This window comes from Bombus flavifrons, chromosome 6 (genome assembly GCF_040668555.2).
Source record: "Bombus flavifrons isolate JBK064 chromosome 6, iyBomFlav1_principal, whole genome shotgun sequence".
Taxonomy (NCBI): Eukaryota; Metazoa; Arthropoda; class Insecta; order Hymenoptera; family Apidae; genus Bombus; species Bombus flavifrons.
Window position 1 is genome coordinate 10,800,345 of NC_138447.1, and position 12,136 is coordinate 10,812,480.

Below are 12,136 nucleotides of genomic sequence, written 5' to 3' on the forward strand. Positions count from 1 at the left end.
ACAACGGCGAGCCGATGTAAATCGGGATTTGTCGAATCGATCGTCGTTCGCATCGAAGCGGTGATTAGGCCACAGATACTAACTATTATCGGCTGCGCCTACAATTAGTGTCTTTTAGCAGGCACGGTCTAAATTTTCGAACTGTTTCGGCAAACACATCGTGGCGTTCCGCGTGGATGATGATACTGGCTTCATTAACAGTTTATACTCCACTTAACCGGCTCGTTTGTGCGGATTACGCTCGAGAAGATCGCCCTATAAACTCTGCCGGATCGCGAGCAGAAGTCTCGTAAAATTATGCAGAATTCGGCTGGGTCCCACTTATGAGAACGTATCGGCGAGCCGACGTCCGCCTCCATACGGATTACATGTTTTCCTATTAACGCAAATTCCATCGATACACTCGTTTCGATACAGATACAGCGGCGATTCTCGATTCGATGCGCACTCGCGATAATCTCGCGATCGTTCTTCCCAGAGTGGATCCGGTGAACGGTCACCGATGTATGAAAATTTACACGGTCCGAGCGGCTCGTCGAACGAGCGCGATTTCTTGCTTCGATTATTCCTAAAACTGCGTCGCAGAAATTGAATTCTCAGGTAATCAAGCAATACAAATGCAAATACCAGCTCGAACGGCCGCGTTATCACCGCTTCGAAATATTCCGCATAAATAAACAATCGACGGCTACGAGTTACATTCATTTACAATATCGATCGACCAACGTGCTGCCGTTAAACCTGGCGTCGTTGATCAATCAACGATCTTGACGCACGTTCGATCGTCGAACTACACTGCAGTGTTTTTTCTCTGATATTCAGAATGCCAGGTTCCGACGTTTCTCGCGATCTCTCGCTAATTTCGCGGCGACACCAATTGTTTGTCGCGAGTTCTACGTCGAAGCGGACGCGGACGCGGTTCTCGGGTCAGAATCACGCGAGTCGCGGTCCAATTCGTCACTGTTCGCGTCGACGTGTTTCGGGGTTGATCGGTGTCGAACTATCGTTGGACGATTCGTGCGATTCGTAACCGTGAACAAATAGCCAATTATTCTTTTCCAAGTCATTACATCGTTCTGCGAGATTTACTGTTCCGTTTCATTCGTGCATCGTTCGCCTCGATTCGACAATCAAAGCGACGGTTTGTAACGCTTCGCAACGGTGTCAGTTGATTTGTCAACGTTAGAGGTAATAACCCGTGCTATTGTATTATGCGTTGCATTTCCACCGTCCGTCCCCTGTTAACGTAACGAATTCCGTTCGAAAAACAGAGACATCGCGTATTAAACACCTAGGATTTTCTACAATAAATTCGAGTGACCTTTCGTTCGTTGTATTAAACGTTATATATATGTTATTATATATATGTATATATATATATATATATATATATTGCGGGAAGTTAATTACGGCCGTGAAACTAGTCGACAGTCTACAAAAGACACTCGCCGTTAGAAATTTCGTGACGAGAACGTAACGAGGCATCGTCGACGGACGCATGAAAGCGCTTACCTTCCGCAAAGGCGTGCTCGAAGTGGCTTTTGTGCGATTCACGGCGCGCGTCACAAGAATAGTTGCCAGTATGCGTAACACCAATGGCATTACCACGCCTAGCCTCGGTTTCTCGCGGAGCGTTTCAAACGAGTGACGCGCCGATAGCGTCACACAGTTCACCAGGATTCGTTTAACGCGATTCAAACGAAAGTTGGCAAAGTTGGTCTGGTTACACGACAGCGGCAGTGTCAGTGTTGTACGGCGGGCACAAAGTCGGAAATCGCCTTCAATAAAGTGCAACTTTCGCGAGTTCGCCTCGTCGTCGTCGACTCGTCGCCGGAGTTTCGCGTTCTAAACGAGCGAAAACAACGAACAAGTTCGTCGGCTGGAGTTCTTCTCCGAAAAATTAGTCGGCAACGGAATCAGTCTCGTTGGACGAGTCGTTGGGATTTAGAGAAGGAGACAGTAACGAGGAGAAGGACGATGCGTTCCGGTAATTGGAACAATTTTTCAGGTGCGACGGTACTGCTCTGTCACGATCGAAACGAAGAATCGCTTTTGTCGCGACCGTTTAAACGCGATGAGGCGACCGACGAAGAAAGAAAGTTGGCCAGCCTACTAAAAATTCAAAACGCGGGCGAATTTCCTTGGGAATAAATTTCCAAGTTTCCTTCGCGAGAATAGCCGAGCAAATACGGCGTCGCGAGCTTATCCAACCCTGGAAGGAGCTAGAAAGTTTGACGCATTGCCGGTGAATAAACCGAAACGATTGTTACGCAACGTTTGCGTAAAGAAAGGGGGAAAGAACTTTTTTAACCGTACGTCGTGTGTTACGTGAATTCTATAATAGCCAAATAATAAAAGAAATAAAAAAATGAACCACGAGAGATTAGTTGGCTTTCTTTAACGTTTCAAAGCTACCGTTTCTTTCAGCTCGTGTTATTCATCCATATCGAGGACAACGACGATAGACTATGAATAATAGTCAATCCAATATAACGACGACGTGAGTAACTGATAACAATGTACATCGCGCTATAAAACGATATAGTATCCTGATCGAAACTACATTTTCAAATAACTATACCTTGTGAAAAAAGTTGCGAGTTGAAAACTCGCGATGCGCCGACAGCGATAACCCTATCGTCAGAGGCTGATGGAAAAGAGTACCTGTTTTCGCCTCGAGGAAGAATGTCGCATCCACGGGGACAAAACATGTCCTTGACTGCTGTTATAAACCATCGACGAGGTCTTCTCGGGTAATACCAATTTCTCGTTTTCTAATTTTCTTTCGAGATATTATTCGATCATATATACGTACATATACGCGATTGATATATTATATCACCGACGACATTAATAACGTATCGAAGCCAAAATACTATGGGGTCTTGCATGATCAACGCGATATACAAGAGCGCAGAAAGCGTATAATTTTACGATCATTGAATTCAGTTTTCCAATGAAACATTTTCAACGTGACGGTCCACTGATTCGTTTGAATTTATTTCGTTGAGTGTATTGACGCGAAATCGACCGGTTCACTACGGTTAAATACCTGCCAGGTTCTTCACAAATGCTCACTGAAATCGCGTTCTATATGTTTTAATCGTCACGAAACGATCTCTGTCTCGAATCCAATGAACGTCAAACGCGAAACGCGAACTGATTCCCTTCCGATAGGGCATTGATTTCAGGGTTAGGCAGTAACATGTCGCTACCCTCCTGCATCCCTCAGGATCAGGAATTTGTAACGGGACACACGACAGGATGTAAAATACCGTTGTTAAACAATCGGAATCATCCGGAGAGGAACGATCACGAAAGGCAACGACCCAATTTTCTACCACTGTCACCTGTCAACACGGCTTACGTGTCTGTAAACGCTTTGGAACCAGCGAAGGGTGAGCGCGTTTTTATTTACGAAAGTGCACACTCAAAGCAATTAAGGGATGTTGAACGATATTGAACATTTCGTTCGATAGTCAAGCAACAGATGATCGAGCAACGACCAAAATTGACGGAGAAAAGAAAGTGTCACGCGGAAATGGTGTCTATTATGAGTACTCTCTACGCGAATTTGTTGATCGTAGTTGGACTCGCTGTACCTATCACTGCTAATGTGACGGAAAGAGTTCCAGCTTCGTTGAATCAGGTGCTAAGTTTTCTTATAAATATTCTTTAACGTCGTTAGAAAGAATATCATCTCGAGAAGTACGCTATAATGAATCTGTTTAGGGTTTCTACTTGTATTTATACGTAGTCAGCGTCACGTTCGTGATCTCTTTGTACGTAATGGTATGGAGGGACAAAGCCGAGAAGAATATGGTGCGAAGAAACGAGAAGGAAGAGGCGTTAAAATTCGACGAGAAGGGCGATCGCGTGAACGCGTGTCAGGTAAATTTGCGCTTCGAAAATATTTAATCGCCTCCGAAATGAACTTGGAATCACGTCCAACGTTGCCGTTACCTTTTGCACCCGCGAATGTTTGTCTTTGTCAAAGTGTCAGAAACGATCAGAGACAATCCCTTTCAGGTGTCTCGGCCTGTGCAACTGTTCACTAACTGACAGGCCAATCATTCGTTACACCGACTCGGCCATTGAATAATTTGTACGAAAACATTTCTCATCGAGCGTGTGAATTCGCGAACAGTCCGGTACATTCTGATTAACGAGTCGCATTCAACCACGTAACACACGTACAATACACAGATGTAAGCAAAAAATCCTTCTTCCCTTAGACGCAACAGTACGGCAGCTTTTGTCTGAGACTCGGCGCAGTGGGATTTGGCGCTGGCTCGTTGGTATTTACGGGATTGCAAATTGGGGCGGAAATAGCTTCCGGTCCGTTCAGGGCGATTACACCGGGTGCCAGGCTGCTGCTAGTTACGGCCCAGATGCACTTTATATTTCTCAACAGTAAAAGTCTCAACTTGGCCAAGCACGCCGCCCTCGCTAAGTTAGGCCTGATGCACATGATCGCGACTAATCTCTGCGAATGGTTGCAGGTACGTGGAGCGATGAATAAAATAGAAAAATTTGTCATCACGAGAAGCAAGATGTTTGAACAACCTGATACATTACACTCATTGTGTTTATTTGAAACGCGATTCAAAAGCGAAACATCGTTGCATCAACTACATAGTCTAGTGATTCGAGTCAATTTGTCAGTGATCATCGCGTCATGTTCGACAACATTCGAAAACGTTTCAATGATAACCAACTGGAATAAAGGGGAAAGAACATACCAGCTACAGAAATGATATCACTTTGAACGTCAGCCAGCATTTCGATGACCATTAGCATGAACGAGCGGTTAGTGTCGATTAAACGTATTTACCATTTATCGAAGCCGAATTCGCTGTTTATTTCTGTATTCATAGAAACGCGCGCTACCGGTTTTAACCAACACTAGGTCTCATTTTCACGTGAAAATGGAAGTAGTCGCATATCAACGACCGGGAGCAGTTACAACGCGTGGCTTTTGATCTTTGTGTTATGAAAAAGCGCGAGAGCGAGCAACGCGATTCCGTCACGCAGCCGATGTTTTCACCGTTGTGTTTCCGCCACGTCGATACGCGTGCGTCAACGTGAATTTTTCACGAGTCCTCAGGCATTCCGTTTGTTTGCCAAGGCGTTGGTCGAGGAAACGCAACACGAGATCGATCAGCTGGGCTACACGCACGACGACGATGACGGTATCCTCAAGTCGCTTCTGAGAGACGCCAGCCCGTTCCTTTTCCCGTGCACAATTGAATTCAGTTTAATTTGCGCGGTGATACTGTTCGAGATGTGGAAGAGGGTGGACGAGAAGATCGATGCTAAAAGCGAGATCCCGACGAGATCTTCGTATCACCTTAGCATAGACTGCAGCAGCTCTCACAAGTCAGCCTGGAAATTTAATTAGTCCGATAGAATTCCCCGTTAATTTGTTAATGCGATATCGTTGAGATTTCAAGATTGTTTCGTTCCGACGTTTCTTTCTCGACGTTTTTCAGAGGTCTCTTTGGCGGAATTCTAGTCGTTGCCGCGACGATATTGAGCTTGATCATGTTCTTCGTGCTGAAGGAGGCCAAGATGAAGATCGCGATCGTTCAGGTTACCTCGTTGGACGCGACTATACTTATGTTAGGTAAGTGGCGATATTTTATGGAATTATCGTATCGTATCGTATATCGCTATTTTGAAATTTACAGTTAACGGAGATCAATGATCCGTTTTGTCACCAAGATATTTTCGGTATTAAATTTCAGCGAACATCATGCGTTAAAGTCGCGTCGATAAAATCCCAATATTTTTGTGTTTTATTCTTATAAATCAAAGAAACGATCAACGATCGTAGGTATGATCGCTTCGGTCGCTGGAACATTGAAATTGCAAGCGTTGCAGCAAAAGATTATCAAGCCATCGGACTTGGATACCACTCTGTTGGCGGCAGCTCAAGCTGGGGTCTATCTGCATTGTCTGTTCGGAGTTGTTGGTGATATATTGACAATGGGTCCGACCTGGATACTATCGCTTATCACAGATTTATTGGCCCTGGTACAGAGCACGAGCCAGACACTGCTTATTAAAGTAAGAAATTGATAGCACGAAGAATAAAATCTTGCGCTATCGACAGATAGAGCAACTGTCTTTCGACTATTCAAAAATTTGTAGAATGCGTGGGGAAGACGTTGCTCGAGAAACGACAAGCCTGGCAAGGAACTGATCACCTTTCTGATAGTCGTCAATATCGCCTTATGGACAGTGAACACACTGGAGAAATCTCGTGCGGGAGTTCGTCCGGATCATTTACGATTCTTCGGTGTATGGGCATGGACCATCATAACGCACGTGTCTATGCCATTGGCTATATTCTATCGGTTTCATTCGGCGATATGCCTGTTCGAAATATGGAAGACGTGTTACAAATGTAGATCCAACAGCGTCGTTCAAACTCCTTACTAAGTTATCTGATTCAAAACGATGACTTTATAGTACGGTTATTTTGATAAAATTGTTACTTTTCATAAAGAGTACAAGTAAAACACACAAAGAAATTGCGTTATCCTTCGACGTTCCTTAATTACCATTTAACTTGGCAAACACAAAAGAGAAAGAGAAAGAGAGGCAGAGAGACTGAGAGAACAGGAAAAAAAATGAAGAAAAGAGGACTGGCGATCCTTCGCAAATAACAACGTTACAAGACACAAAAGGCAAACTTGTCCGCAACGTTTACTACCTTGCACGGGAACTTCTAAGCTGGCGCCAAAGACAAAGGGTAAAAGGGCCGTTTCAAAGCCTTCTTCGTTGACTGCGACGATGTTGGCGAGGACGAGGACGAGGACGAGGACGCGACGTGCCATGCTCGACGCAAATCGATAGAGGTGCGTACTTTTATCGGTGTACCACAGAGAAAAGATAGACGGTAACGATGATGGTGGACGGTCGACAGTTTGATACGGTTTACGGTAAACACATTTCGGTAGCAATCACATCACGAGGCAAGCAAGCCTCGCTGCAGCGAGAAGTAGGTGATGCTTCGGTGGTTGGAGAAAGCGAGCGAGTGGACGGTGAAGAGCTCTTAGCCAACCCTTTGTTGCTCCTGCCACCACTATTGCACCCTCTTCCTTCATCACCCTGCCGGTCCCTCTGCTCTGCCCTCTTTAACTCCTACCCTAAACGTAGTGGAGGCTGTACTCTTGACCAAAGGCTTCTGATTTACTTAGCCTATCGAGTGCTCTCGGACTCGTCCACCAAGAATACCGTGTACGCGTCCCGCCCGTGTACCTTGTGTTCCGAAATTTCGAACTTAATGCTCCACTTACTGCCCGTCTACCTTCCGCGTCAAGATTTCGAAGACCTGATTGCGTTCGCCCTCGTATAAATAAATTTTTCAAGTAAAAGATGCTTAATTACTCACGGGGTTGAGAGGTTTCTTTCATCGGAAGAAAGCGTAACTATTAGTCGGAAAACTGAAAGCAATAATTGTTGGGAAGAATTTTGCACAAAAACATGTATGAATCTTCGGCGAAAGGAGAAAGAACAGAGGGTGTTAGTAACAGCCGTCACAATCCTCTAACGCTCGTCGTAGCTTTTGTTTTTTTTACGGATTTAACCAGGATTTACCGTCTCTACGACCGCCTAGCTGCGCGACCTACCACCACCAGCATCGGATACAATCTGCAACGCGCGCATGGAAAACGTTCGGCTTCCAAGGAAACGTGAAATCTTAGATTTGCCCGGCTTTCGTTGGATATCCTGAACTACGTAAAAAATACTCGCACAAGTTTTTAGGAATTTGTCCGGAACGATCGACAGGACGGAAGCAGAATGAATGAAATTCGTAGGACAATCTAGCGCCATAGGTCGTAATCCATTTACCTAATTTAATTGGCAGTAGAATTTAAAGTTGCACCATAAACGGTGACCGTAATTGTCGTATAACGAGTCATCTATTAACGATAATAGTTATTATCGGACTGAATCGGTCACGCAACGAGAATATCGATTATTATTAACGACGAGATTATTTATAGCGGGGACACCTTGAAAGCGAAATAATCAAGGACTGTGTGAATTTGCATTTAACATTCGATGAATACGAAACGTTTCGCGCGAGTTTGACCGTTTGCGCGATAATTCTTGGACGAGGCACGATGCTCCTTGTATCGGCCACGGAAAAATCTTGCAATTTATCGGCTCCTGTCCTGTAACTCCCGTCGATTCGAAAGTCCACGTTGGCAGAAAGGGACGAAGCGTGGAAAAGGAAGAAAAGACGATGCGACAACGACGGGACGAGGAAACCTTGATATATCCCCCAAACACAAGAAGAGAGAACGTCTTGGCGGATTTATCGGAACAGCAGATAATGGATGGTCTCCCAGCAGGGGAACTTTTTTGAATAATATAACGTACAACTAGCGGAAATGCTTCGATTTTATGGCGAATTGAAATACGCTTATACCTTTTCCTCTTTGTCTTTTTCTCCGGTAAATACTGCAATAAAATAATCGCCCGCCGAAAGGAATAGCCTCTTGTTGTCGCCCACGGCCATCAGCGGAGGACCGAAAACGTATCGACACGTGAAATCATTAAACGTTCGAAATAAAATTATCTCGGCGAGAGCGGAGCATAAAGGAGCCATGCGAAGGGTCAGCGGCGATTCTCTTTCTCGACCCAATTACACGAGGCTTTAATGAATTTTCGATATGGTCGTAGCTGCCCGCTACGACGCGTTGATAAAAAGAATGAGGAAAAACAAGTAAATTATTCGGTTGCTGTCGATGTAACTGAAATAAGGAGAAAGAGCGCGAAGGTGAACAGGGAGGGGTAGACTTTGACGAAAAGATATGACAGTGGTATTGGGTGGAACAACTCTACCCGACAAATACCACTGGCGGAGGTCGTCGATTGGACGATCCTCGGGAATGTATTTAATTCGATTGGACTCTGCCTCCATCTGGACGAGACAAGAGAGAAGAAGGGAGGGTAACTCGCAGCAAGGACGAGGGAACCTCTGTTTCCGGCGGAAATGAGACCTTCGCGACTCGTACTCCCATCCTCCGCTACCAATTTTGCCTCCTCCTGAACGCTTTCTCGAACCTCTTCGATCAGCCTATGGCCGTTTCCCTAACCGAGCTATCTATCGCTCTCTATCTCGAGGGTGAGAATGCAAATCGTATTTATATTGTATCTCACGCGACCAGGTAAATATTTCAAGCAGTCATAGTTAGCCGCGTTTCGTGCGAAACTTGCTCTCTGGAAATCATTGAAATCCACTTGCTGAATTACCCGCGTTTTCCGCTCTTTCCAGCTGCCTCGTCCCTCATCCATCCCGATCCGTCCCTTTCCACGTTTCGCTCTCTTTCAAATATTTAAATTATAAATATTTACCGATGTCGCGAAACTCTAGTTTCTGACCGAAACGTGCGACTGAAAGCAGACGTTGTAATTTGACAGCGATATTATCATTATTGGACGACCGTTTATTGCGATTTATTGAAATACATGGCCGTGCGTCGAGCAAATTGGAACTTAAACAAATCCTATTTCTACGATGATACCGTGTTTTCTATTATGTGTATTATGTAGCAGTGACTGCGTAGGAGAGTAGGAATGGTAAGCTTAGTAAAAATAAAAAAGACATTAGCGGAAGAAAAAAAGGAAAAAAAGAAGGAAGGTGAGACGAGGTAAAGTCGGAGCCGGAAAGACTTACTAATGCTCCCTCGCAGCTCTACTGAATGTCGCTTGGTCTCCATGGATGTAATTTTCACTGTATGCCCGGATTAGAAGCCAGCTCGTCGGAGGCTCCTCCACGGTATGCCGCTTGATAAGTATTGCCCCATACCTCTTGAATACACTAGAACTGGAAAAGGGATTCGAGATGATCTCAAAGCGGTCGATTGGCCTCGACGTGACGTTACGGGTCACGGAGATAGGCAGCTGTTATGTCTCATTAAAAATCCAGGTGCTATAATAGCGCGGATTAATGATAAGAGGATAAAGGCAGGAGAATCATGTAGGTTGTCAGAACGTAAAAGCTATTATTACGATACCTGTCGTTGCCATTTCGATGAGATTGAGTTTACTTAACGTCTCGAGAGAAAAATATCCATCAATCTTTCCAAAGAAGTAGATCTTAAGAAACCAATACTTGATACGCATACTTTTATATATAAATTTATCTATATTTAACACGCGTGTATACAATTTTTGCGACACGGTCAATGTAAAGGATATTTTACCTAAAGATATTGAAACATCTTTCTTATAGGTCTTGTGTGTGTCGGTGAAACCAATATCTATTTAAAGTAAAAAAATTGCTGATCGAAAGAGTGGATTACGTGAATTCACCGTTCTTGAGAAGGGCAAGGACAAAACTTTTGCTAGATGGTATTTCTTACAATCAGATAAGCGGATCATTGGAAAATTCGGTAAAAAAATAATCCTAGGGAAAAATGCATCGGCGTAAGATACTTCTATATTTCCGTATTCGGCTCTTTAACTCCAAATGATGCTGTGAAAAAAAATGTAAAATTATAGTTGTGTGTAGAGGTAGAGGTGTGCTTTTTAATGAAACGATATGAAAAAATATATGGACTAAATAATTATTTGATTTATTTTCCTTTATTTATGTTCTTAGGACTAAGAAGTACATTGTCATATAATGCATAACGGATAAGATAAGAAACTTTCAATAGCTTATAGTTTTAGTATTCGCTGTTTTAACTCAATAGATAGATCATTATAAAGTTGATACTGCTGGTGCAATAATATTTTAATCACGTTGTGTTTCAAGCAAATTTGTAATTTATTTTCCTTGCCAAAAGCACTGCGATGACGCTTGTAGATATGCCGCCGATTTTTTTTATGATGCTGTTACGTCGATTATTTAAATGTCTTTTATTCACATATGTGGTTAAACTTGCATCGGCTTTGGCATTCTGGAGGGTTCAGATGTTCGTGGTAGTTGAACACACTCAGCTAATGACCGTATCTAAAATAAATATAACAGTTGTATGTCGCAGTTAGTATATATATAAAACAGAAAAGTTATACAAAATATATGAAAATTTTTTGTGCTTCTTCTACAAACACACAATTTTCAAAAGCTTTAAGAAGCCTGTTGTGTATTGTTGTTTGTTGTAAATTGTACTCACTTTTGGAACTCCCACTCTCGATTATCAAGTGGACAAACTTGTCGAGTCTTCAACCAACGTGAGATGCAATGGAAATGGAATGCATGCTATGCGAAAAAAAAGTGTAAAAAATTAAAATAAAAAAGTTAAAATATTTTACTTCTGCTGTTGATACTAAATGTGTATTGTAACAAAATGCTATAACGATAGAATGCATACATTGCATACACCCCAAGCTACGGTACATTCTTCGCTAGTAGCTGATGCTTGATTTGCTTGACATTCAATACATAAATCCATTATATGATTACGGCAGATCGCGCAATTATCTACTACGATATCTGTAAAATAATAAATTTTATAATTATTGGAAAAATCTTGCGACATAGGTATTAAATTAACCATATTATTTTTTATAATAAATTATATATATAATGTAATTTTCGAATACGTACCCCATGCCCAAAGGGCCACAGCATTCCACTGTAATATAAAATTTCGTATTTTCAATTAAATATTACAGATAAACCATGCGAATATAATAAAAATGACAACGCAAAAATGAGGTTAGAATTCGTGGATTAATTTCTTAAAACTTTTTAAATTTATAGGAGATTTATGAAATATTTTCCTAATTTCTTCGTCTCACCTTTTTTACTTCGAAACGTTTTTTCTCTCCTTTACTACTACTCGAAGTTGGTAAATCACTTTCTTCATCATCAATTTCCATTGCCGACGCCATATTTAAATTTTGATGTCTGAAGCCAACTGATACCTGACACCTTGTGTAAGAGATTCGAAGTACAATGTATAGGCGATACGAAGGCACGAATCTGTACGAATGTATTTTCAAGTTACAAGTTTTTTCAATTATTTAACATTTTGTGCGCGTCATAAATTGTCATATTGTATAAACATCAATACCTTCATTTCGTATTGAAAACAATGTTTAAGAATCAAAGTATCTTTTGTAGAAACGACATATAGTACTGTCATTGTATCGATATTAGGTTATGTTT

General features: G+C 42.5%; 2 protein-coding genes across 3 annotated transcripts; one reads left to right on the forward strand and one right to left on the reverse strand.

The window, feature by feature from the left end:
- Positions 1-888: 888 nt before the first annotated feature.
- Positions 889-6,536, forward strand: LOC138180997 (proton channel OtopLc). Of its 2 annotated transcripts, XM_069115417.1 has the most exons (12): positions 889-1,188; positions 2,009-2,312; positions 2,428-2,500; positions 2,595-2,753; positions 3,178-3,398; positions 3,480-3,649; positions 3,733-3,891; positions 4,236-4,502; positions 5,129-5,379; positions 5,493-5,626; positions 5,837-6,069; positions 6,154-6,536. In XM_069115417.1, the coding sequence occupies exons 3-12, from the start codon at positions 2,469-2,471 to the stop codon at positions 6,442-6,444; spliced, it is 1,917 nt and encodes a 638-aa protein (XP_068971518.1). In that variant the 5' UTR covers positions 889-1,188; positions 2,009-2,312; positions 2,428-2,468; the 3' UTR covers positions 6,445-6,536. The 2 variants fall into 2 exon arrangements, with proteins under 2 accessions (XP_068971518.1, XP_068971517.1); XM_069115416.1 differs by lacking the exon at positions 2,009-2,312.
- A 4,050-nt stretch (positions 6,537-10,586) lies between these two features.
- Roc1a (Regulator of cullins 1a) lies at positions 10,587-11,946 on the reverse strand. Its single transcript, XM_069115472.1, has 5 exons — positions 11,767-11,946; positions 11,573-11,600; positions 11,337-11,458; positions 11,139-11,224; positions 10,587-10,975 (listed from the first exon to the last, which is right to left on the reverse strand). Exons 1-5 carry the CDS (start codon positions 11,857-11,859, stop codon positions 10,963-10,965), a joined length of 342 nt encoding a protein of 113 aa, XP_068971573.1. The 5' UTR covers positions 11,860-11,946; the 3' UTR covers positions 10,587-10,962.
- Positions 11,947-12,136: the final 190 nt, after the last annotated feature.

What these genes read in the sequence shown, in the direction of transcription:
- LOC138180997 (XM_069115417.1), top strand. Translation starts at nt 2,469, where the DNA reads ATGAATAATAGTCAATCCAATATAACGACGAC. An exon ending in CAATCCAATATAACGACGAC is followed by an intron (nt 2,501 to 2,594) that starts GTGAGTAACTGA and finishes TTGTGAAAAAAG; the next exon opens with TTGCGAGTTGAAAACTCGCG. An exon ending in ATCGCGTGAACGCGTGTCAG is followed by an intron (nt 3,892 to 4,235) that starts GTAAATTTGCGC and finishes TTCTTCCCTTAG; the next exon opens with ACGCAACAGTACGGCAGCTT.
- Roc1a (XM_069115472.1), bottom strand. Translation starts at nt 11,859, where the DNA reads ATGGCGTCGGCAATGGAAATTGATGATGAAGAAAGTGATTTACCAACT. An exon ending in AACGTTTCGAAGTAAAAAAG is followed by an intron (nt 11,601 to 11,766) that starts GTGAGACGAAGA and finishes TTTATATTACAG; the next exon opens with TGGAATGCTGTGGCCCTTTG. An exon ending in TAGCTTGGGGTGTATGCAAT is followed by an intron (nt 11,225 to 11,336) that starts GTATGCATTCTA and finishes TTTTTCGCATAG; the next exon opens with CATGCATTCCATTTCCATTG.